This window comes from Phacochoerus africanus, chromosome 1 (genome assembly GCF_016906955.1).
Source record: "Phacochoerus africanus isolate WHEZ1 chromosome 1, ROS_Pafr_v1, whole genome shotgun sequence".
NCBI classification, from domain to species: Eukaryota; Metazoa; Chordata; class Mammalia; order Artiodactyla; family Suidae; genus Phacochoerus; species Phacochoerus africanus.
The window spans coordinates 123,884,214-123,909,406 of record NC_062544.1 but is presented as its reverse complement, the minus strand read 5'-3'; the positions used below and the strand labels follow the sequence as shown (position 1 = coordinate 123,909,406).

Below are 25,193 nucleotides of genomic sequence, written 5' to 3'. Positions count from 1 at the left end.
CTGGGTTCCCCTACACCTATGAGAATATCATCTTGCGTAACAGGACTGGGTACAGTGACCGACAGACAACAGCACTTCCTAAAACCAGTCCACTACAAAATGAGAACAGAATCCAATAGGACTGCTGTTACCTTGAGAAGCAGAGGGAGAGCGGATCATCAGTAAGGCCCAAATGAATCATCAGCTGCCTAAGCTGGGATGTGAACAGGAGTAGAGGACAGTTCAAGGAACCCAAGGGTGCCCTGAGAGCCAGTTACTGGCTATGTGCTGCACCTAAGAATTACCAAGGGCCAAGGGCAAGGGCAAGAGAAAGACTGCTGCTCAGGCCACCTCCCAGGCCAATGACATCTATACTTTGGGAGTGAAACTCAAGCACCAGGCTGATGTAATACCTGCTTAGTGACTCTGCTGTGCAGATACTGTTGAGGATAACCACTCTTTGCTCCTGCCACAAGTTTGGAGAGGAAGAGGAAAAACGAATCACAGATGACCTGTCATGACCCCTGTTCAGGGGAAAACGCCCTTCCTCTCTCACACAATGCAGATTCTTCACTCTTCCTTCTGAATAACTGTTGCTCCAGGTGACTAAGTTTTTTGGCATCCATGTCAATGCCTGCTATTGTTTAGATTTTAAGGAGAGCTCGCATTTACTGAGGATCTATTATGTGCCAGGCGCATGTTCATTTCACCCTATTGACTAATACAACCTTATAACAACACTCTGGGGTAGGTATCTTATGATTTTCTCCATTTTCCAGGTGTGAAAACTGAGGGGCTGAAAGGTTAAGTGAATTTCACTGAAGTTTTCTACTACTGATGGGCAGAACAGGGATTTAATCAAACAACTGAGATCTAGAGTCTCTTTTCTTCCTTAAGCCGACTCTCAATTAATGGCTCTCACTTGCATTCAATAACTGTGGTAAAAGCATTGAGATCCTTATACCAAACAAGCAAAGATCCTTGCCTTAAGGAGCTTATAGGGTGCGTGTGTGTGCACGTGCACACACACACACACAAAGTCACCTCCCTTTTATAGCCATTTTTATTATTTTATTTTTTTATTTTATGATTTTTATTTTTTCCATTACAGTTGATCAGAGTCACCTCCTTGAGGACAGGACCCATGTTTTATCAATTACCTGGACACTGTGCAGCCCACTGCATGTGGGGCACCATGCTGACTCTGCAGCTTTGCAGAGGGAATGAACAAAGAAGGCAATGGAGCAGCCACAAGAGAGAAGGAGGGACAGGCATGTGTAAGGGGGTGATGACGTCCTTTTAGACAAGGGGGAACGCAGAGTCACAACTGCCAAAATGCAGAAGGTAAGCATCTCCCACTAACAACCCAACCTTCAGCCCACAGTGAACATGGGGATGGGTGAAATCAATCACCAGCACAGACAATCATGCACAGACCACAGTATCTACAAATCCCTAACAATCACATCATCACTGCTGGCAATGACTTTATCCAAGGAGACACTCATAAGGGACCTCCTCACATAAGAAGATACATTTACAGCACAAATAAGGCCACATAAAGGCTGCCTGGTTCACAGCTTCAACACTGGAGAGGAATTCACTACTAGGAATGAAGCAGTCTCTTGGGGGCCCAGGAAGAGCTGATGGGCCCTTTTACTTCCATCGGGCTTCCCCACCATGTGTAGGCATCTGGGCCCATGTCAATGTGTTACTAGTTTCTCTTGCAGCTGACAGGCTCCTTCAATTAAATAACTATATTTCACCATACAAGGTGTTACGGCTAATTACTTTAGCTCCTCTTCAAAGTAGTAAGAGAGATGTGTGGATGCTCCTTGAGGAAATGTGAATTTGGATGCCTCCTCCTGAATTACTGAGTTACAGCTCTAATAACAGCACTCAGACTTCAGAGCCTTGTCTCACAGCCAAGGCAATCAGGGAGCTGAAGTGCCCTTCACCAGAATGCAAGGAGGCTGGGAGGATGCATCCACTTCATGTACCCAAAGCGGTGTGATTATTTTCTTTTATTTTAATTATTTTTTGCCATGCCTGCAGCATATAGAAACTCTAGGGCCAGGGATTGAACCTGCACCTCAGCAGTCACAACTGCTGGATTCTTAACCTGCTGAGCCACCAGGAAACTCCAATATGACCATTTTTATGTGTCTATTCTGGACCAGGCTTTTAGGATACAGGGAGGTAATCATTCAAAGTATTCCCTTTGATTTTAGCATGAAAGGGAACTCTAGTTGTTATTAATTATCAACACCATCCAAATTGCTATTTATTTATATCTGTTAAAATATCACATATGTTACAGTGTCATTCAAATTCCACTCCAGAAAGCTTTTATATACCTAATTTCATTTGAAGTTTACAAATATCAGATATTGATATTTCCGTTTTATGGAAAAAGAAACTGAGGCAGAGAGAGAATGAAATGATTTGTCCAAAGAAACAGACCAGTGAGCGGCAAGTCAGAATTTTAGTGCAGAACTGTTCATGCCAAAATCCCAACTCTTACTTATGTCTTTCCTAGATGTTGATTTCATAATCAAAGGGAATCTAAGCATCTGAGAAAAGTTCTAGAATCAGCATCTCTTTCTCAGAGGACTGTTATGAGAAAATAAATACAGAATTTATTGGGGTTATATGGGATACTATATAGGATAATGCATACATTATTTGGGCTAATGCATATAGAATGCTGGGCAGAACTGGTAAAGGGCTTGTCACTTGACTAGAATCTACAACTATCACCTCCTTTTAATTATTATTATCGTTTCTATTCAAAGAGAATTGGAAATTGGAAAGTCTCTTTTTAAAAGACTTTGGATTTTGTCTAAACTGCTATACTGCAGCGAGGACATCGTTTAGCTGTATAGTTCAAAACAGAGAGGAACCAAAGCTTTAGGTTGACTGCCATTGAAGAATGAAAAACAAAACAAAAAACAGAGGGTAGCCAGGCTGCCATGTTCAGATATGGCTCTAAACATTCATTTCCCCCCTGAATGATCTAGGAACTGGCTTTGTGTTAGCTGCTTATGTTTCTGAGACATCTGGTGCTAAAACCTTATAATCGGTTCAGTTTTGTTTTTGTCTTCTTAGGGCTGCACTTGAGGCATATGGAAGTTCCCAGGTTAGGGGGTCGAATTAGAGCTGTAGCCATGGGCCTATGCCATAGCAACAGCAATGGGGGATCTAAGCCACGTCTGCAACCTACACCGAAGCTCATGGCAACGCTAAATCCTTAACCCACTGAGCAAGGCCAGGGATAGCCAGATTTGTTTCTGCTGAGCCACGACAGGAACTCCTTGGTTCAGGTTTTTTTAAAAAAATATAACTAGTGCCTGGCAGCCACCATTGGAGAGTGCCTAAAAACAGAAATAATTCACCGAAGACTCATTAGAATGGTGTTCCAGGATGTCCCACCACCAGGGAAAACTTTGCAGAAAGCTGAGGGAGACCTCAGGAAAATAAATCAAGAAGTCCCAGGAATTGAATTATCGAAGAGTTCAAACTAGGTATGATTTCAGAGATATCGAATTTTATTCCATTATATGTGCTTCACATTGGTGTGATTTTTAAGAATATTCCTCACCAAACCCATTTATATGGTAGAAAAGAGTTCTCTATTAGAACCAAAGGATTACTATCAAATGAATACTATACAAAATTGGTTGATAACACCAAGTTGATACACACAGATTAAGCAGTCCTTCTCTGCAATGTAACCTACAGTACTAATACGCCGAACTAAAGCTTTCTTAGGTAAGTCCCCATTTGCCTCACCTTTGGACAAAAGCAAATTCCAAATAAGCAAGGCCTAAATTAATTAAGTCTATTTATGATTTTACAGATAGCTACCTACGAATTTGTAGACGCATAAAAATCACGTAACTTAGTACATACATAGAGAACACCACGGTCTAAGAAAAACAAAATCTGCTGTATAAACGTGTCAGGCAAGTCAAGGCATAGGCATGTTTCATGGCTCCCACAAAAGCCAAATCAGGGGGATTCAGCCTAATAGTTTCCTCAAAAGACAGCTAGGCAGTCCCAATAATGAAACAGTGTGTGCCCCAAATACTGTGCCTTTTACTGTCTCCCATTTGGGTGCTTACTTGTTCCAAGTTAAAAGGCAGGAAGGATAAAGTATTACAGAAGTTCTCCCAAGAGTCTCAGTCTCCTTCACAAACTGCAAGATTGCATTCCTGAAAAATACCACAGTTGGCCACTGCTACCAAGACAAAAGTATTAGAGGAAGAGGTGGCTACTGGGGAAATCAGGAAAAGTTCACAGACATACATAAAATTGAGTTTCTTCCTGGCTTGCTCCCACACCATGTAAAAATGGTTGAATGGATTTCTACCAAATAAAAGGCACACTCAAGACAGGCAGGCATCGCCCAGAACACACTGAGAAACAAAACCTCTGAGCTTCAGATAAGCAGAGCCATGTCTATTAAGATGCTACAGACAAAGGAAACAAACAGTAGTTTTAATGTAAATCCTGAATACAAAAGAGAGTTGCAAGCTTTGTACACGGCCAACTCCATGTAGCAGCATTGCAGGTAGTAACTTCAGGATCCTTCCCCCTTGATGGTTCATCATGGAGTACCCAAGTCTTGGTGTAGAGGAAACGAATCCGACTAGGAACCATGAGGTTGAGGGTTCGATCCCTGGCCTTGCTCAGTGGGTTAAGGATCCAACGTTGCTATGAGCTGTGGTGTAAGTTGCGGATGCGGTTCAGATCTGGCGTTGCTGTGGCTCTGGCTTAGGCTGGCAGCTACTGCTCTGATTAGACTCCTAGCCTGGGAATCTCCATGTGCCACAGGTGTGGCCCTAAAAGGACAAAAAAAACCAAAAAAAAAAAAAAAAAGAAAAAAAAGAAAGAAAGAAAGAAAGAATAAAGGTGGTTCATCATTCCTTTGGAAAAATGCCTAGCTGGCCAAAGGGTAAAAAGCTTTCGAAAGAAGTAGTATCAAACCTCAACAACGAAGCCGCATTAATAGCTTTAAAATTCTGCCCTGGGAAAATACTACTCCAGCACCATGGGAATAAGACAGTGCTGTTATTTACTGGGGCAGATTCTCTTACAACCTTCATGAGGGAGCTGCCTTGATCTTTGAGTTTTTCAAACCAGTTCCTATTGCTTTCCAGTTCAAAGACATTGGCACATGCTCTTACCTTTGTTTACTTTTCTATGTCTCAGTGAATGTTCTATTAAACTGGTGCTTGTTTCACAAGTCACTGCAGTGTGTGGGAACAAATACCCCCATGGGCTCTTTAATTTAAGGTGGCCAAGGTGAAGCAGAAATACCAAGAAACAGGGTTGATTTAAATATTCTGGCATGTAAGTCTTTACGCCTTATCTTAGCATCCAGTGGACTAAACCCTGGTTAGCCAGGGACTAGGGGAATTATCAGGCCTGGGATTGTTTAGTTCTTCCTATGGCCACCAGCCAGCAGAATAACCCAAAGCCCTCATGGTTCCTTCTACTGGAATTAAAACCACCTGGCATCCTCAAAGTGGGAGGTTCTGAATGTCAGCACTGACACTTGGGGCCAGATTAACCCTGTGTTGTTGGGGCTGTTGGACATTGAGCAGCATCCCTAGTCTCTATTCACCAGATGCCAGTAGCACCACTACCCTAGGGCGATGACCCAGTGTCTCCAGACACAGCCTCGTGTCTTCTGGGGGCAAAATCCCCTGCGCCCTTCCCCATAAGTACCAATGCCATTAAAAAAGTTAATAAATGACTATTTCAGTTTTAATCCCATCACATAGAGTATCCTTATCTAACCACATCATTTCTTCAATATTCTTCTTATGAAAGGGAGGAAGGAGATGAAACAAAGCTGTCATCAAATCTATAGAATAATTACAGGCACAGAAGCTAAGAGAATTTAGAAAGAGGAGCAAAGGTTTTAATTATGGGCAAAAAGAATAAGGAGATCATTTTAAGTTATAAGAAAATAACTCTCCAGGTACTAAAAAAATTAAGAGAGGCCCTGAAGCACGTATATACACATAATAGCTGGAACCAATGATATATATACTTCTTTCTCTATCCTCTCCAACACAATAGCCAATTTTTCTGATTCAGTTTTCCCCTAAGAGCACAGAGCCTGGAGATATCCTACTGCTGTTGAAATACTGGCTCCAACATTTATTGTCTGATGTGATCTTGGGTAACTTATATTGAAAAAAGCTCCATGCCTCCACCTTCTGTATCTGTAAAATGGACATAATAATACTTTGAGAGGGTCCCAGTAAAGATTAAATAACGCGATGTTTAATGTGGGCATTTTATTTTATCATTTTACCTGAACTAAGCCAGCAATAAATAGTAACTTTTATTAGCAGTACTTGTAATCTATTTAGAAGCATCTTTTCAGCTAGTTTGTCTAAGGGAAGGAGAAAAAGGAGACAAGAGTTGTCACTGGCTTTTAACCTTGGGGTGCAAAGTGCTTTGTGTGTAGAGTTCTCCCAGAAGGTCTAGTCAGCTAAGGCATCTACGAGATCAGATGCCAAGGAGACTAAAACTCGGAAAAATGAGGCCAATGGATTGGGAATCACAAAACTAGAATTCCTGGCTTAGTAGATTTCAAAGAGCTAAGGGATCATGGTCAACCACTTAACTCTCAGAGAGCCAGTTTCTATTCTGTCATTTTAATGGGATCACTAGAGTTTCTAGTATTTTATCTGAGACTACGACAATCAAATTCAATGATGTATATTAGTACTAACGGCCAAAACAACGAAATTCTAAACTAAATGACAGATTCGAAACTATCATTTAGTGATGTACACAGGCAAAGTACTTGGTAACTGTCCTTGAAGTGCAATGATTTAATTAAAGATTTCCACATGGTCTTTTTCAAAGACTCTTAATTATATAATGCTTCGCCAATTATTAAACAGTCCTCTGTAATGTCCGCTAAGAGGAAATTTGAATCACAGGCCATTTGCAGATAGGAGATGTACTAAAAACACCTGATAGGCTATAAATTCAATGCTGTACATCCACAAATCTATTCCAGAATTGCATCCGAACATTAAAAATGACTCTGGCCTTCACTCAATCGTAAGTCCTATGAAATCAATTAGATGTTAAAATAGTTTAATTGGAACATATGTATTTTAATTTTTGTGTGTGTATATATAAAAAGTCTTCTTAATCAGCCCAAAACATTGTGAAATTACACTTCTAGGTAATGCAGTGAAAGAATTGAACTTATAACTGGAGAAAATCAAGGATGTGGAAAATGTGAAGAGGATAATATTCAAACAGCAACTGGAAAAGAATAAATTAAGAATCATATTAGTTTATTTCAATTATGCCAAAAAGCAGCCTGAGAGGGAAGTTATGAAAACTTATTGAAACAAACTCACACATTCTCTGATTCAAAAGTAGTTCTTGGTTTTTTTGTCTTTTACTTTTGGTGGGTATTTGGTAGGTGGGCATAATTACTATTTATTTCCTTTTTTCTCTCCTCCCTCTCTCCTTTTTTCCTCCTCCTCCTTCTTTCTCTCTCTCCATGTCTTTCCATCCCTCATTTTTTTTTCCCTAAGGAGTAGGGCCCCTTGTTTCACATTGCCAAAAAGACCAGTCAAAAGTCAAAAGTCAAAAAAAAATTAGAACTATCTATAGCCATGATAGAAAATGCATTCTTCATTAAACAAAGAAAAAGATTCCCCAGGATGGTTAAAAAAAAATAATAAAACGATCACTTTCAGTCACCGTAAATAAAAAGGATGATTTCTATTTTAAAAGTGGTGTTTTGCTTTGTAGAAAAAAATGGAAGGAAAAAAAAAATGGAGGAGAGTCCAGTTTTAAAACTTGCAAATAAGAGCTTCACACTCTCAAAATGAAATATTTATCATTTTGAAATTATATAGGCATATAAAGATGTAACTCTTGTATTCTTTTCTTGGTATTTTATGTACTTAACCTTATCTGTCCTCCCCTATCTCCCAATGACAAAACGATGCTCCTATTAAAGGATTTAGGCATTCCTGTCATGGCTCAGTGGTTAACGAATCTGACTAGCATTCACAAGGACGCAGGTTTGATCACTGGCCTAGCTCAGGGGGTTACGGATCTGGTGCTTCGGTGAGCTGTGGTGTAGGTCACAGACACGGCTTACATCCTGTGTTGCTGTGGCTGTGGCACAGGCCTGCAGCTACAGGTTCGATTTGACCCCTAGCCTGGGAACCTCCATATGCTGTGGGTGCAGCCCTTAAAAAAAAAGGATTCAAAGACCAACTTTTTTCAAAACTTATGGTTCTTTAACTGCTTTGAGAATAGGTGCTACAGTTCTGAGGAAACACTTGCAATGGTCATGAAGAATGACACAGAAAAGTTTCTTAACGTATACTGCAGAATGAGCAAATGAGCTATCCAATGAGTGTATGAATAAATAAAGGAGAAAATATTATATTTTGTTCACTTGGAGAATCTGAAGGAAGAAAGGGGAGAAGAGGGAAGGAAAACATAGACACAAAGAATTGTAAGAGGAAGAAAAAGCAAAAAAAAAAAGGCAAAAGAAACAAAACCCCCACAACATACAGATGCACTGAAACACACGGCAGCAAACCCTAAGAAGGAAATGTGCAAGAAAAAGACAAAAGCAAGCTAGAATGAAAAATAGCAAAATAATCCAAAAAATACTTTCCACCCACCATCTACTGAGATAAAACCATTTCGGTCGCAAGCTTTATGAAAATATTCTCAGACGTAGAAATAGCCAGATACTCTCGGCACTAAAACACTCCTTAAAGGCCTCTGAATGTACTACACCTTGAGGAATTTTCAAGCCCTGATGATTTTTCTCAACTACAGGCATAAATGGAGACACAGTGCTTTAACAGCATGTTAGATTCCGTGGGGCCCAAGGTCAGAGCCCCCTCCTCAGTGAATCAGAACTGAGACACGCTTTATATTCAATGTCCTTCATCATCTCAATAGCCTTATTCTTCAGTATAACCACCACCCTTTTTTAGCTGAAGCTTACACAGCCACCTAGACATATCCTTTCCCAAAAGCCAAATGACTAATCTTGGGGGATCCTGAAAAGTTTCCTTTATCTTAGTCCTTCACAGTCCACATTTCCTGAGCAACAACTGAAGTCAAGGCATTGTTGTAAGGGCCAGGAAAAGGGGGGTGGTGGGATACAAAGGGAAGAGGAACAAGACATGGACTTCCAACTCAAGAGTTGCTGTTCTACAGTGTTTCAGCAGCTGTGGTGGAGGCTGCTGCTGTGGCGTGGGTTTGATCCCTGACCCCAGGAACTTCCACACACTGCGGGTACAGGCAAAAAAAAAAAAAAAAAATTGTTCTTTTTGGTCCTACACACTTTAGTGCCTGTTTCTAACACTCCTTAGCTACCAGGTGAGCAGCTTGTTCTGTTCCAGTCCAGACTCTAGAGCTTACATAAGCTTCCACTGAATTCAGCTAAGTGTGTGCACAACCAAGTCACAGTGGGAGTCACTCACAAGAGATGCAGTTGATGGTTAAGTGAAGACTCTCGGTGACCTCACAGTACAAAGGCAGAAGAAAGCAAGGAAAGTAACGGCTTGAATGCAAGATGGAATGCTAAGACAGGGGGTTAAAGGAAGGACAAATCACATCTTCCTTCTGTGGTGGGGGGGTGGGGTGGGGAGGGAAGTCAAATCCAGGGAAGGGGAGAAAAAGGTTTCCTCGCCAGCTCTGGATGGATGAGTCATCAAGAACTCCTCCTGCCTTCCCACCATCTATAAATAATCCCAGGTGCTGCCATTTCACTTAATTACTAAGCCTCTCCAGATGGAGAAAAATAATTAAGTAGTCTGTACCACCGACACGGTATAAAGAATGGGTTAGCAACTTTCGAAACATTTGAGTTTTGAAGTTTGCTTTCAATGATGAAGGAAGGGCCAAAGGAAGGGGGCCAAAATGAAAGAACCATAGACCTTAGAGAATACCAAAGGACAGCAGTCGGAGAGTGGGTAGAAATTTAAATAGAAAAAAAAAAAAGTGTGCAAAGGGGCTCAATCCTCCTAGTAGAAGCAAAACTGCTAACATTAAATGAAGAAGCCTCAGTGGTGGCTGAAGAATTGTTGAAGATAGGTTGTCAAAAAGAAATACTTTGGGAGTTCCTTTTGTGGCTCAGTAGTAACAAACCTGATTGGCAGGCATGCATGGGGATGCAGGTTCGATCCCTGGCCTTGCTCAGTGGATTAGGGACCCTGTGTTGCTGTGGCATAGGCTGGTTGCTGCAGCACTGACTCAACCCCTGGCCTGTGAACTTCCATATGCCCTAAGAAGCAAAACAAACAAACAAACAAACAAACAAAAACACTCATATACTTTGAATATAGGTTAACTCCTAACTCCTTTTTTCCCTAATATTTGAATGGTTTCAGAGTTCCATACTTTAAGACAACCTTGTATATTTCTTAAATATACAAGAAGTATGCTGTTGTTTGGGCCTCTGGAGATAGATGTGACAAAAATTTTATCTTTGTGACTGCACCCAAAAAGGTCTAACAAGGAAGCCAGAAAGAAAACCATATGAGCCAACCTTCTAAATATAGATGTTCTCAAAGAATCATGCATTTATAATTTTAAAATTCAATGGAATCAGGAAATAGAAATAAAATTTCTGGCATTCAAATAACAATAGCATCTGGGTAGTAAAACAAAAGATTCCCTCCCCATCAAAAATTCAAAGATAATCTTATGTGTTTCCCAGAAAAAAATAAAAACAAAAAAACCCACAATAATCAAAACAATGAAACCACAGTAATCAAAATTATAAAAAGTTTGGGGATCCCAAGCTTCTATAAGCATGAGATTGAAAGCCATTAAGATGGCTGCATGGTTAGAAGGCATATAGATGCTCATGGGATAGTGGAGGGATGTGTTCAATTAGAATGATGAAGAAACAGACTGGGACAAAGAAAAACCAAATCAGAACCCAGCTCCAAGGGCAATGATAGAAGACTCTTGATCTAAAAAAAAAAAATAAAGGAGTTCCCGTTGTGGTGCAGTGGTTGATGAATCCAACTAGGAACCATGAGGTTGTGGGTTTGATCCCTGGCCTCGCTCAGTAGGTTAAAGATATGGCACTGCCGTGAGCTGTGGTGTAGGTCACAGACGTGGCTCAGGTCTGGCGTTGCTGTGGCTGTGGCGTAGGCCAGCAGCTGTAGTTCTTATTTGACCCCTAGCCTGGGAATCTCCAAATGCCAAGAGATTTTTCTAGGTGTGGCCCTAGAAAAGACAAAAAAAAAAAAAAAAAGATAAAAAAATACAGATTAAGTTAAAGGTAGGGTCATTCTGAGGATTGAGTACTTACTGCTTTATACAGACAGTCCCTGACTTTCAAATTATTATTATTATTAATTTTTTTATTTTATTTTTTTTGTGGCTGTACCCGTGGCATGAGAAAGTTTCCAGGCTAGGGATTAAACTGGGGCTGCAGGAGTGACCTGAGCCACAGCAGTGACAACACTGGATCCTTAGACCGTTGAGGCACTAGGGAGGTCCCTGACTTAGGATTTTTGACTTTATGATGGATTAAAAGTGACACACATTATTTTGAATTTTGATCTTTTCCCAGTCTAGCGATATCGTTAAGATACTCTCTTCTGATGCTGAGCAAGATGTCAAGTAGCAGCTCCCAGTCAGCCACGTGACTACGAGGGTAAACAACCAATATGTGTATGACCTGTCTGCTTTTCACTTTCATTACAGTATTCAGTAAATTCCATGAGATAGTCAAAATTCTGTGTTAGTGCTATTAGACTTTTTGTTAAAATAATAGGCTTTGGGTTAGAGTACTGAGCCCAGTTCTAGGCTAATATAAGTGCTCTGAGCACATTTAAGGTAATCCTGGTTAAGTTATAATGTTCGGTAGGTTAGGAGTACTAAAAGCCTTTTCCACTTAAGATATTTTAAACTTATGATGGGTTATCAGGATGTAAATCCATCATAAGTCGAGGAAGATTTATAATCTTGTATCAGAGCTAATTAAATCTTTTGAGTCATTTTCAAAGCAAAATATTCTTCCATAAATTGTTATTTTAACTTTCCAGTAAACATAGATTTTTATATCTCTTACTTCTTTAAACAGATAACCCAAGGAAAGTGTTATCAGAATTATAGATTACTTTAAAATAACATTTTAATGACTTTAGGTATTTCACATTTCCCCAAGAATTCAAATCAGGCTAACTAGTAAAACATAGTGGATGTTCTACTTTAACAACAGGAAAAAAAGCATTTTAATTTTTTAATTTTGTCTTTTTTTTTGCTATTTCTTGGGCTGCCCCCGTGGCATATGGAGGTTCCCAGGCTAGGGGTCGAATCGGAGCTGCAGCCACCAGTCTACGCCACAGCCACAGCAACGCTGGATCCGAGCCGCGTCTGCAACCTACACCACAGCTCAGGGCAACACTGGATCCTTAACCCACTGAGCAAGGCCAGGGACTGAACCCGCAACCTCATGGTTCCTAGTCGGATTCGTTAACCACTGCGCCACGACAGGAACTCCTAATTTTTTCATTTATATAAATTAGCTAAGCAAGCATTTATTTTTTCCCTTGAGTGGTTTAACAACGAATATCTCCATCCCTCATCAGTTTCTAATTTTAACTTACTTATTTTAAAAATTCTTTAAAATCAAACATCCCCCTTTCTTCCCCCTCTATCTTCCAAGAGGCTGCTATTCCAAAGGTGTGTGAACTAGAAAAAAGGAGTTCCTTCCTCCAGATGCAACAAACACATGTTGGAAAACTGTAATAATTATTCCACTGAGCAGTAGCTATGAAGTGAATGCACCTTCCAAAGCTGTATGGGCCCCAAAGGCACACAATCACACATGCTGCCATGACTGGCTATCTTCCATACATGGAGGTGATCTTTCCTTTACCTGAGTTCACACAAAGCACTCAGGGGAAACCTGGCTCACTATCTTTCAACACTAAAACTGACCTTCAACTCTGTCTGTAACCAAAAGATGTCAGGCACTATTCAAAGTTACTGAAGTCAAGGTTGAGGTCATGATCTTAAGGTCAAGTTGATCATGACATTAAGGCAGGAAGAAGATTGTCTACAGACTGTGTTGCAATGGGAAATTCTACCCCCTCCAGCAAAGACAGACAACCTCTACTCAACTACAACATCAGGACATTTCATGTAAAATCTCACACATTTAACCAAAGAAAAGAATTGTAAATTCTATGAGGGTTCAACAAGGGTGCCCATGAACCACAACAGGATCACCTGCAGGCAGCCTTTATCTCAGCTAATATATGGTTGCCTGATCAACCATGTGCCTGTTAGATATGAGCTTACTGTGGGTGTTTTTGAAACATTAAGAACGGCATCATATCTAATCACAACAAAGGCAATAAGAGAGTCCAGATTATCCAAAACAATAGGCACATGATCAGGAAGAAAAAAGAAAGATTGAACGTGTAAGAAAATTATCCTGGTATGTGGACCAAGTTGGCATCAGGCTATAACATCTGCACAGACCTTAGCCTGGCCCAGACATGCACTCATAGGTCATTCACAACCTGTCGCTCTGGATAATGAATGTGTGGGGTTATGAGCACCAAGTCAGACCACAGCCTCTTTACAAGTGGATGGATTTCTCTACTCATCTCTTTCTAGTCATTATCACACGGCAATGTGACACTGAGTTCATCGTAGTGGGCAGGAGCTCACTACATTTATCATATACATTTAATCTAAAAACTAGTACCATACCTGGCATTAAATCAGAATATGATAAATACTTCTTTAATACTAAAATGTAAATGCAAGATTTGAATTTGGAAATATAGATCAAGATTTCTCTATTTAGGGGAGAAACACCACAGTCCTATATTTAAGATTCTTATAGAAAGACTGAAAACACGAAGATCTCAAAATACAGGTTCTAACGAGACTACCAAATTAAATTAACAATTATACCATCTTCTTTCCACTGCATGACATAGTGTGAACACAGATGTATAAACGCATATGTGGACTTATAACACAAAGAAAGCAGCTCAAAACAGCTGCTATCTTAAAAAAACAAAACAAAACAAAAAACTATTCTATTTTATATTGTCTGAGATCTATTTCGTTTAGAGCAAACCAACGTTTAGAGAAGGACTAACCAGATGAAATACACGTTAAATTTCCTTCTGTGTGAACTAGTACTCATGTCCTAGAAATATTTTAAAAATTCAAAACATAGATTTCACACTGAGGTCTTTTGCTCTGTTGTACACCAATGTGCCTCTCCTGTCCCATACTTTAATTGGTCTTATGTTTAACAAGAGTTTAGAGCTGGAAAAATAGAATGCTTTTGGATAGAGTATATATAGTGAACAAGACTTTCCAGTACGTGCAAAAACATTTTCAAAATTTATTTTCCTATAAATAAGTGACCTATTCCATAGAACCTTGTTGGACTGGGCATGGCTGACTATGACAGAGAGAAGGTAGGAGTAGGTCTGATGACCAGGCTGCAGGAGTGGAGGTCCAGCAATAGGAAAAGCAGCTTGGCAGGGAGTCAGTAACAGAGAACATTTAACTATGTAAATGGGAATCATTTAAGAATGGAATTTCGAGTGACCCCAAGATGCAGAAGGGGTCCAGACAGAACCCCATTGAACTGGCAACAGAGCAGTGCCCAGAATAGACCCCTGTTCATAAAGAGAAGACATATACACCACAGGGTCACCACCCACAGAAACAGAGATGTCTGGATATGGCTGGATACAGACACATATTTTATTTGGCATTTACCAAATGTCTACTATGTGCCAAAAACCCATGCTAGGGTTTTCACTTGGGGCCTACAATCTTGATGAGGTAGAAGTCGCTATCCCCATTTCACAGTCAATATACTGTGGTTGCAAAGTCTGAACAACTACATCACTATTTTTGCAGCTATTAAGTGGAAGAGATGAGATTCAAAAGCAAGTATTTTTGACTCCATTGAACAAGCTCTAAAAATATTATGCTTTACTGTGGTTCATGAAAATAACCAGGGGAGGGGATGTGTGGGAAAACACTGGGGACCATGGGGAGATCAGCATAGTATGCAGCAGAAAGAGATGCCTCCCAAAATATTTGATCATGACCCACAATAAGCAACACATTTCATATCGTGACCTAATACACACCGAGTATTCATGTCTGTGTATAAACAACTAAAAAATAAAATTCTACAGAAATATTTACCTTTATTATGTATGAATTTGAAATTTCCGGATCATTTTTTGTTTATATTATTTTTATATTATATTATTTATTTTATTTTTTATTTTATATCATTCTATTTTCTTACTTTAAAAATGCCAGTCAGGACCCCCTGAAATAAATAAGCCCACTCGAAAGTAGGTCAGAAACCACAGTTTGATAGCCAGTGTCATAACCAATGCTGCTGACCACCACTCTTAGTGTTTATGAAGTTTGGATAGAATATTAGGCTTTTCAATTTTTCACATGTAATTTCCTACTTGAGCCATTAACCAAGAAAGAAAAGGGAGGGGGGTATTAAGAGAGAGAGATAAGGAAATTTCCTTAGTGGCTCAGTGGTAATGACCAACTAGGATCCATGAGGACTTAGTTTCTATCCCTGGCCTTGCTCAGTGGTCTAAGGATCTGGCGTTGCCATGAGCTGCAGTGTAGGTCGAAGATGGCTCAGATTTGGCATTGCTGTGGCTATGGTAGGCAGCTGTAGCTCAGATTAGACCCCTAGCCTGGGAACTTCCATATGCTGCAGGTGCAGCCCTAAAAAAGAAAAAAAAAAAAAAAAAGAGAGAGAGAGAGAGAGAGGAGCAGTGGAGAGTTCACTCTGTGTTAACCCCTAAAAGGGTAGTGAAAATGAACATACTCCAAATAAGAATGGCTCAACTCAATGACAAAGAAGCTTTCCCCAAAAGACAGAGGTTAAAGACCCAAGTTGAAGAAAGTTCTAATGCCAATAATGTTCCTTTGAGTTGTCAGAAAGACATAATTTTCTAAGGGTGACTCACTGGTAGAAGGAATACCTGTATGTAGTCTTTAGGCAAATTTGAAGTCTGGAAGACTAGCCATACACTTATGACTCAAGCTAGCTTTTCACACAAAAAAAGTACCAGGTCTCCTCCAGGCTATTTGGGCAAGGCACTCAATTTAATCGGACTTACTAAAAAGCCTGGATAGCATTATCTAAACAAGTATCAAAGATTTGCCTTCTAGGTATGGAACCAACACATGAGCCAGGAATACTCAGTAATACAAACACAATAAAAAGGAGAAAGAAAAGCTGAGAGACTGTAAATGTAATGAAATGGAAATGGTCTCAATAAAAATTTTAGTTCCAGTGGGGATTTCTGGGGGAGAAAGAAAAGAGGTCTCTTTAGAAATAACTGATGCGATTTATTACTCTACTTCCAAAGTAACGTCAAATTTTAGAGTTGCTCCAAACAAAACACCCCCCTTTTTTATATTATCCTCTTAATATGCTGAAGGAACCTGTTCAAAATGCTTCAGCAGTGAAGTAACTTAGATGATAAATGTGTTCTTCAATCTGTGCACCAGTCAAGCAGCAATAAAATCAGAATAATTCATGCAAAAATTTTCATTATGTTTCTAAACATACTTATTTACATTTTAAATCACACATTAGACAATATGAAATATCTTTCATTTAGACAGGTGTGAACTAGAAAACAGATGCATTCATTAAACATGGAACAATTTGGTGAATTAAAAAAAAAAAGAGAGAGAACTCTTTGGTTGAAATACTTGAGCCACTCTTAACTTACTTGAAAAAATATGGCCATGGCTCCGATTTCTCTGTTCTCAGAAATTGCAGTTTGAAAGCTGTCAAAGTCATCTGGATTGTAAAAGAAAATCTGCATCTGTAAAAGAACAATTAAAAGTGTATTAGGAGAATGCATTAGGAAAACCTACGCAGAAGTAGAGAAAATAATACAATGGATCCAGATTACCCAAAATACTAAGATTTTGCCAAATGTTCATCTATTTGTATTTTTTCCTTTGCTAAAGTATTTGAGAGCAAACCCCAGACATCATATCATTTTACCCTTACATACTTCAGTAGGTATCACTAAAACACATATCTTCTCACAGAACTACAATGCCTTTGGGCCAAAAAGAAATAACACCAACACCTTCTTAATACCTAATATTCATGTCATGGTGAAAGGTCTCCATTAAGAAGCAAATTTTTAATAGAGTTAAAGACCCTGAAGTAGGAAACCAAGCCAAGAATGTGATTCTTGAATCATACCATATGATACAATATGCACGAATCTATAAGATCCATTCATTCTTAAGGTAGGATACAGTAATCACATTTTTTTTTTTTTTTGCTTTTTAGGGCTACAGGTGCAGCATATGGAAGTTCCCAGGCTTGGGGGTTGAATCAGAGCTACAGCTGTTGGCCTATGCCATAGCCAGAGAAAGGCCAGATCCAAGCTGCATCTGCGACCTACACCACAGCTCACAGCAATGCCGGATCCTCAACCCACTGATTGGGGCCAGGGATTGAACCCATGTCCTCATGGATCCTAGTTGGGTTCGTTTCCACTGAGCCACAATGGTAACTCCATATTCATTCTTATTAGAAAACCAAATGCTAACCTGATGACGATGGAGATTTGTTGAGCATAGGTGAGGTCCAGGCATAGTGCTACTCACTATACACTGCATTGATATCTTTGATTCCCACTACCATATGATCCAGTAATCCTATTCCCAGGTACATATCTAGAGAAAACCATAATTTGAAAAAATACATGGACCCCAGTGTTCATTGCATTACTATAAACAATAGCCAAGACATGGAAGCAATCTAAATGTCCACTGACAGAGGAATGGATAAAGGAGACGTGGTACATATATACAAAGGAATATTACCCAGCCACAGAAAAGAATGAAATAATGCCATTTGCAGTAACATGAATGGATCTAGAGATTATCATACTAAGTGAAGTAAGTCAGAGAAACAAATCACTTATATGTGGAATCTAATAAAATGATACAAAATAATTATTTATGCAACAACTTATTTACAAAACTGAAACAGACTCAAAGATTTCAAAACCAAACTTATTATGGTTACCAAAGGGGAAACAGTTGGGGGAGAGGTAAATTAGGAGGTTAGTGTTAACAAATACTATAAGTAGCACAGGGAAATCTACTCAATACTCAATACTCTGTAATAACCTATATGGGAAGAGAATCTGAAAAAGAATGGATATATGTATAACTGATTCACTTTGCTATACACTTGAAACTAATACAACATTTAAGTAAACTATTCTCTAATAAAAAATTTTTTTAAAAGAATGTGATTTCACTGAATCTTCTAGAATGACCACTAATCCTTACAGAAAATCAAATCTCCTGTATCATTAGCTCTCTCCCATGACCTCTGTGTTTCCATTTTTCCAAATGACATGATGCTATTTTCTGAATAACCATATCCCAGATGGAGTTTGGAGACTTGATATTGAAGGATTAATTCCCAGCAGGAAAAATCAGAGAAACCAGCTAAACTACAGATCAAATGTAAACAGAGTCCTGCTGACTGAATTAACCATGATATTAAGAACAAGGTGACATTTCTTCTCTGAAGGGTGTAATCAAGCAGCCCAAATCAGGGTACTTTATAGGAAAAGTCAGATACCCAAGTGGATGGGAGAAGGACAGGTAGATTCTTTTGGAGAATATTCTTTCTTAATGGTGAATTATTTTCATGAGACTGAATTCCCACTGACACAGGAAGCCTCTTACAAATGTGTTGCCTTTATGTTTGGACAGCTATAGACATCATGAATTTACTCTGAGAGTGGTCTATTCAATGGGGTGCAGATTAAAACAATTTAATCCTAGCTGAATTGCTGTGGGGACAATGCTAGTAACTCAAGAAAGAAACTCCACACAAGTATATTCAGAAAATTACACTTCACTTTCCTTTTAAATTTCAGGTCCTCAAATGAAGTAAGTTCACAGGAGGTTTTCTTATTCTTAGCCCATGGCAGGGGCAGCATTGTTTAATGCATCACGTGAACAGTGTGAGATACAAAATACTTTTAAGACCTCTTCAAGGGCATTTTCATATACAACTGTGTACGGAAATTCATTTTTAGAAGTCTTTGAGTCATAGCTCCACCCATCAGGATAATAAAATGTCTCATAAAGAGAATAGCAGCATAGGTCTGAAATATCAATTTTCCTAGCTATTCGTCTCCAGTTGAAATCTACTGAATTATGTTAACTTTTAAAGCTATCTTAAATGCAAGAGTAAATAAGTAGATGGAGATTTTTTTTAAGTTGAATAAATTATATGTATATTTTAGAGTTTAAGCCCTTGTTAGTTGCATTGTTTGAAACTATTTTCTCCCATTCCATAGGTTGTTTTTTTGTTTTTTGTTGTTATGGTTTCCTTTGCTTTTCCAAAGCTTGTAAGTTTGATTAGGTCCCATTTGTTTATTTCTGTTGCCTTGGGAGACAGACCTAAGAAAGCATTTGTACAGTTGATGTCAGAGAATGTTTTGCCTATGTTCTCTTCTAGGAGTTTGATGGGGTCTTGTCTTATGTTTAAGTCTTTAAGCCACTTTGAATTTATTTTTGTGCATGGTGTAAGGGTGTATTCTAGTTTCATTGATTTACATGCTGCTGTCCAGTTTTCCCAGCACTATTTGCTGAAGAGACTGTCTTTTTCCCATTTTATATTCTTCCCCTCTTTGTTGAAGATTAATTGAAAAAAGGTGTCTGGGTTTAGTTTTGCGTTCTCTGTTCTGCTCCATTGGTTTGTATGTCTATTTTGGTACCAGTACCACACTGTCTTGATTATTGTAGCTTTGTAATATGGGAAGAAGGCCTGATTAGACATTTCTCCAAAGAAGACACACAGATGGCCAACAGGCACACAAAAAAATGCTCAACAGCACTAATTATTAGAGAAACCAAGTACTTCTAAACTTACAAAGCTTTTAGGGAAGGAGGGTGGGGTTGGGATAGAAACCTAACCTTTCCAATCCTAGTCAAGATCTGAATCACTGTGTTTTCATCCAAAAGGCACAAACATTTGTTTACTGCCTTTTATCTACAAGCCACTATGACAGATGAAGACACAGTTTGGGCTTGGTAAGACTAAAATATCAGTAATAAAACAAGGTTAACTTTTTTTTTTTTGAATGCCAAAGTTGAGTTGTAGGTCAATGTATCATGAAAGAACATAAAGCAATAAATGTCAAATGGTCAGGTGAGGCATATAGTACATGAATACTAAACATATAGTCAATGGGCAAGAGGGGATATATTCTTGAAGGTACACTTCCTACTCTCTAATGCTGCAGTTGTTGTGTAAGTCGGCTCTCTCCTTCCTGTTGGAATGGTGGCAAGAGGGAATGATCCTAACACAAGAGCAGAAAATCCAATGGTACTTTCTTTGGCAATCTAGAAAACTTTACATTTTAATTTCCTCTCAAAAAAACTTATATTTCATCAACCTGCACAGCCTCCACATACATACATGGCCCAAGAAAAATTTAATATGAATTAAGTAAGGAAATGGCATTCGGACAACCCAGGGGAAAGGAAGTCTAATGACAAACTCTGGACTTTCCCAGGATAAGGTTGCTCATCTTTAATAGAGTGGAAGAACACAAAAGAAAAGCACAGAGAAGAGAAAGATGGTGAGGGAGTTCCTGTCATGGCTCAGTGGAAATGAATCTGACTAGTATCCATGAGGACACAGGTTCAATCCCTGGCCTTACTCAGTGGGTTAAGGATCCAGCGATGCCGTGAGCTGTGGTGTAGGTTGCAGAGGCGGCTCGGATCTGGTGTTGCTGTGGCATAAGCCAGGGGCTACAGCTCCAATTTGACCCCTAGCCTGGGAACCTCCGCATGCTTGGGGTACAGACCTAAAAAGACAAAAAAAAAAAAAAAGAAAGAGATAGAAAGATGGTGACTGAAAAGGCAACAGAATTTAAAATCACATAGGAGGCAGTGGATAACAGAAATGAAGAGGTAAATCATATTTTTCTGAACATACGTGGGGCTAACATGTAGTAAGCCAGTTGAAAACATGGTAATGGACAAGAAACAGATGCCTGAGAATAAAAATGTGTGGTAAAGACAAAGTCAAAATCAAATACAGTTAATGATCTGCTGGTTCCAATTGTTAAATCATTTGTAAATGATGATGTCAGAATGAAGGTTTTTGTATAATGGGTTCTTAATTCTAACTTGATATTTAGCTTATGCTGTATCCTAACTACTTACCTAGCCAGATCACACACACTCAACACAGCACATTCTCATTCTTTCATTCTGCGATTGCCATTAGACAAGAAGATTGAGGCAGGCAGGAAGGCTGCCCAACTGGTTAATAATGCCTGTGTCTTGAATAGTGCTGTCCATTGTAAATACTAGTGATTTACATTTAGAATGAAAAAAATGAGTCGAGGCTCCAGGTGGCTGCAACTAAAGTCAATCAAATGATAAAGCCACAAACACTATAGGGAGTTTCTTATTATGTCTATGAATAAATAACATAACAAGATGACTAACAAGGAGAGATCAGGATACTGAGAATGAATGGATTTAAACCGCTGGAGAAAATGTTTGGAAAGATGCAACTGTAAGCCCAAATCACCATGAAATGGCTAAGTGGCCAAGGGTATGGTTCTGCTAAACACAGATTATATTACTTCCTCTTTAAACTGCAAGGAATTTCAAACCATTTTCTACCTAAGCAATTCTAGCCTGAAATTTTAACACTCCAACTAAAGAAAATATATTTACTTAAATTATGGAGAAAAATGATAAATACATTCTATGTATATAATATAAAATATATGACAAACACCAAATTCAGAACTATGATATGGGTATTTTGTTTTTTATTGGTAAACAGTTTTTATTTCCAGTTACTTTTTAAAAGGATCATTATTGGAGTTCCTGTTGTGGCTCAGCAGGTTGAGGACCTGATGTTGTCTCTGTGACGATGCGGGTTCGATCCCTGGCCTTGCTCAGCAAGTAAAGGATGCAGCTTTACCATGAGCTGCAGCATGGTTCACAGCTGTGGCTTGGATCCGGTGTTGCTGTCACTGTGGGGAAGGCCGGCAGCTGTAGTTCCCTGGCCTGGGAACTTCCATAGGCTGCAGGTGTGGCCATAAAAAAAATAATAAAATAAAAACAATAAAAGGATCATTCTTATATTTTTACCCCCTGTGATGGTTAATTTTGTGTGTTGACTTGGCACAGACTGTTGTGCCCAATTGTTTGGTCAAACCTTATTCTAGATACTACTGTGAAGGTTTTTTTTTCTTTTTTGAGGTGATTACTATTTAAAGCAGTAGACTCTGAGAAAAGCAGCTTACCCTTCATAATGTAGGGGGCCACATCCAATCAGCTGAAAGCTGGAGGGCTCCCTAAGAGGAGGGAATTCTGCTTCCAGACTGCAACACAGAAACTCTGCCTGAGTTTCCCAACTTCGGAGTAAAGACTATAACATCAACCCTTGTTAAAATTTCCAGCCTGCTCTGCACATTTCACACTTGCCCACCTCACAACAAAGGCAGCCATTCCTTTAAAATCTCAATCTCTCTCTCTTTCTGTCTGTCTTTCTTTCATATATAACTCCAACGGGTCCATTTCTTTGGTGAACCCTGACTAATACATCCTAAATGTCACTAATACATCTTAAACGTCACTACTACATCCTGACTAATACATCCTAAACGTTAAGCAAAACATACCTAGATACATTTATACGTATTTGTGCATTATGTTATAAAAGCATTCTGCAACCCTATTACTTTTTCATTTCTTTGAGCTCTGAGCACTATCCTCTTCATTTATCTCTTTCTAACAGGCTGCTTCTCCCCTGGAGAACACAGCCCCGATTACAATCCAGTTCACATTCTTGTGACTTAGAGAAAAATATCCATGAAGTTGACAGACAACACAACTGGGTGATATTAAATGAAAACCAAAAGACATGGGGCTGCTGCATCAGACCTGATTTGTATACAGAAGACACCTGAGATCTCTAAAGCTCAGCGTCCCCTTCTGTCAAAGAGAGGTAATACTTATCTCATGGGATCTTTATAATAAAGATTCACTACCCACATGGTTTGGAAAAATAAGAACAAACTCAACAGCTCTCACTTTTTATTATTATGTATCTTTATGACTTTATGACCAGAAGGGATATGTAAATTAAGGTGAAAATAAATTGTTTCCATCGGCCAGCCAACCATCCTAGGGAGTCATGCTACATACAAGGTGTAGCAAAACATAGCCTTCAATGGAAAAATATTTTTAGAAGAACCAGTCCCCAAAGAATAGCAGGTATTCAACATCTTTACAGAGAAGGTAGCATTTGAATAAACATTCTGAAACATCTGCTTAATACAATATTATTAATCACAAAGTGCACTAATCCTTAATTATTTCCCTTTTTTCCCTTGCCTTGTAACTTGGAAGTATCTACTGTTTACAGCAGGAACCCAAATTTTTGGAGCAGAAGAACCCAAAGTGCACACCAGGGCTATGACTCATAGGTGTTGGGGTGTTCTGGGAATCCCTTTTAAAAGCCTCTGTATGTATGTAACTTGTTTATGCCTACCACAAGGCTATTTGCTGGTTGAATTTGGAACTTCTGGTTCAGTGATGCATCTGATTAGTCAAATAAACACTTAACTTGTACAACTGTCTCTTGGTGAAGAAGAGTTCAGGCTCTTGATTCCAACAGTAACTAAGGGATTTACTATGTATGATTCATGAGTTATTTCTCAGATTTCAGCATAAGTTTGGACACAAATGAAGTAGGTTCAGCATCTGGCTACACGCTGGCTAGTTAGCCTTATCACAGACTCAGAAAAGAGGGCAGTAAGCTATAATCTATCATATAATAGCTGTGTGACTAGATGATGCTAGTCACCCTTTGAGTCTAAGCATTCCCATGAGGAAACTGAGGATTAGAAATACATTACTGGGCTACACTGAGGATTTAAAAAAAAAAAAAAAATTCAAGTAAAGGGCCTTCCACAATGTTTGGCACACTGTATGTCCCCAACTCATTTACGTGTCTTTAAAAATTAGCTAATGGAGTGGGGGGGAAAAAGAAAGCAAAAATGTACAAACAAGTTAGTGAAAGGGCTGTTTGCAATAATTGTGAACTGGAAACTACCCCGACGCTGATCAGTAATGGATTACCTAATAGAAGGCTCTGCAACTGCATGTAACAACATAGATGAATCTCACAAACAATGCTAAGAGAAATAAAAACACAGTGGTCACCCTGGAGAGGGGGCAGAGTGGTAAGTGGAAGGAGGATCCTGGGGAAGGAAGGCACAAGAAAGTGCTCTTTCTTGATCTAGGGCTTGGTTCTGAGAGCATGAACATTCATGCAGCTGTGCACAAAAAGTTTTCCTTTTTGTATGTATTTCAAAAATAAATTTTGTGAAACAGCGGCACTTCTGAAACTGGGATAAACAAAATACAGTTTTCCCATATAATAATGGAGAGCAAGGCGAAAGTTGCTTTCCTACTCTGTACCCATTCTCTTCAACAGAAGCTGCTCTAAACTGGGGGCTAAGGCGATGGAGAACTTACCTGCTTGATGGAGCAAATTACAGTGGCATGCCCAGGGTGTGTGCAGGATCAGGCCAGCCTAGGACCAAATTACAATTACATGGACCCAGCACAGCTTCTTTCCACCCTTTCCCTTGAGGCAGACTGTGCAAAATAAAGCCAAGAGGCAATTGGGGGAAATGCTTAAATGTATCCAATTCTTAGAGTACATGAATTATTCCTTCAGTCTTGGGGTATTTGGGGGATAGGTACTATTATTTCCCCCATTTCATACAAAAGGAAATTAAGGCTGAGATGGTGGGTCTTATCTAAGAAGTAATAAAGCTGGGATTCAAATCCAGGCATTTGATTGTAGAGCCCCCACTTTTTTCTTTTTTCTTTTTCTTCTTTTCAGGGCCGCACCTGTGGCATATGTAAGTTCCCTGGCTAGAGGTCGAATAGGAGCTACAGATCCCAACCTACGCCACAGCCACAGCAATGCCAAATCCAAACCAAGTCTGTGACCTATACCACAGCTCGCAGCAAGGCTGGATTGTTTAACTCACTGAGCAAGACCAGGGATGGAACCCACATACTTATGGATACTAGACAGGCTCTTTACGGCT

General features: G+C 39.2%; 1 protein-coding gene across 2 annotated transcripts in view; it reads right to left on the bottom strand.

The window, feature by feature from the left end:
• PTPRG (protein tyrosine phosphatase receptor type G) overlaps nucleotides 1-25,193 on the bottom strand; it is a 730,473-nt gene that overhangs the window by 207,301 nt on the left and 497,979 nt on the right. For both annotated transcript variants that reach the window (XM_047778440.1, XM_047778433.1), the window contains exon 5: nucleotides 16,779-16,874. In XM_047778440.1, the coding sequence (XP_047634396.1) occupies nucleotides 16,779-16,874 (96 nt within the window). The remainder of the gene's footprint in view (nucleotides 1-16,778; nucleotides 16,875-25,193) is intronic.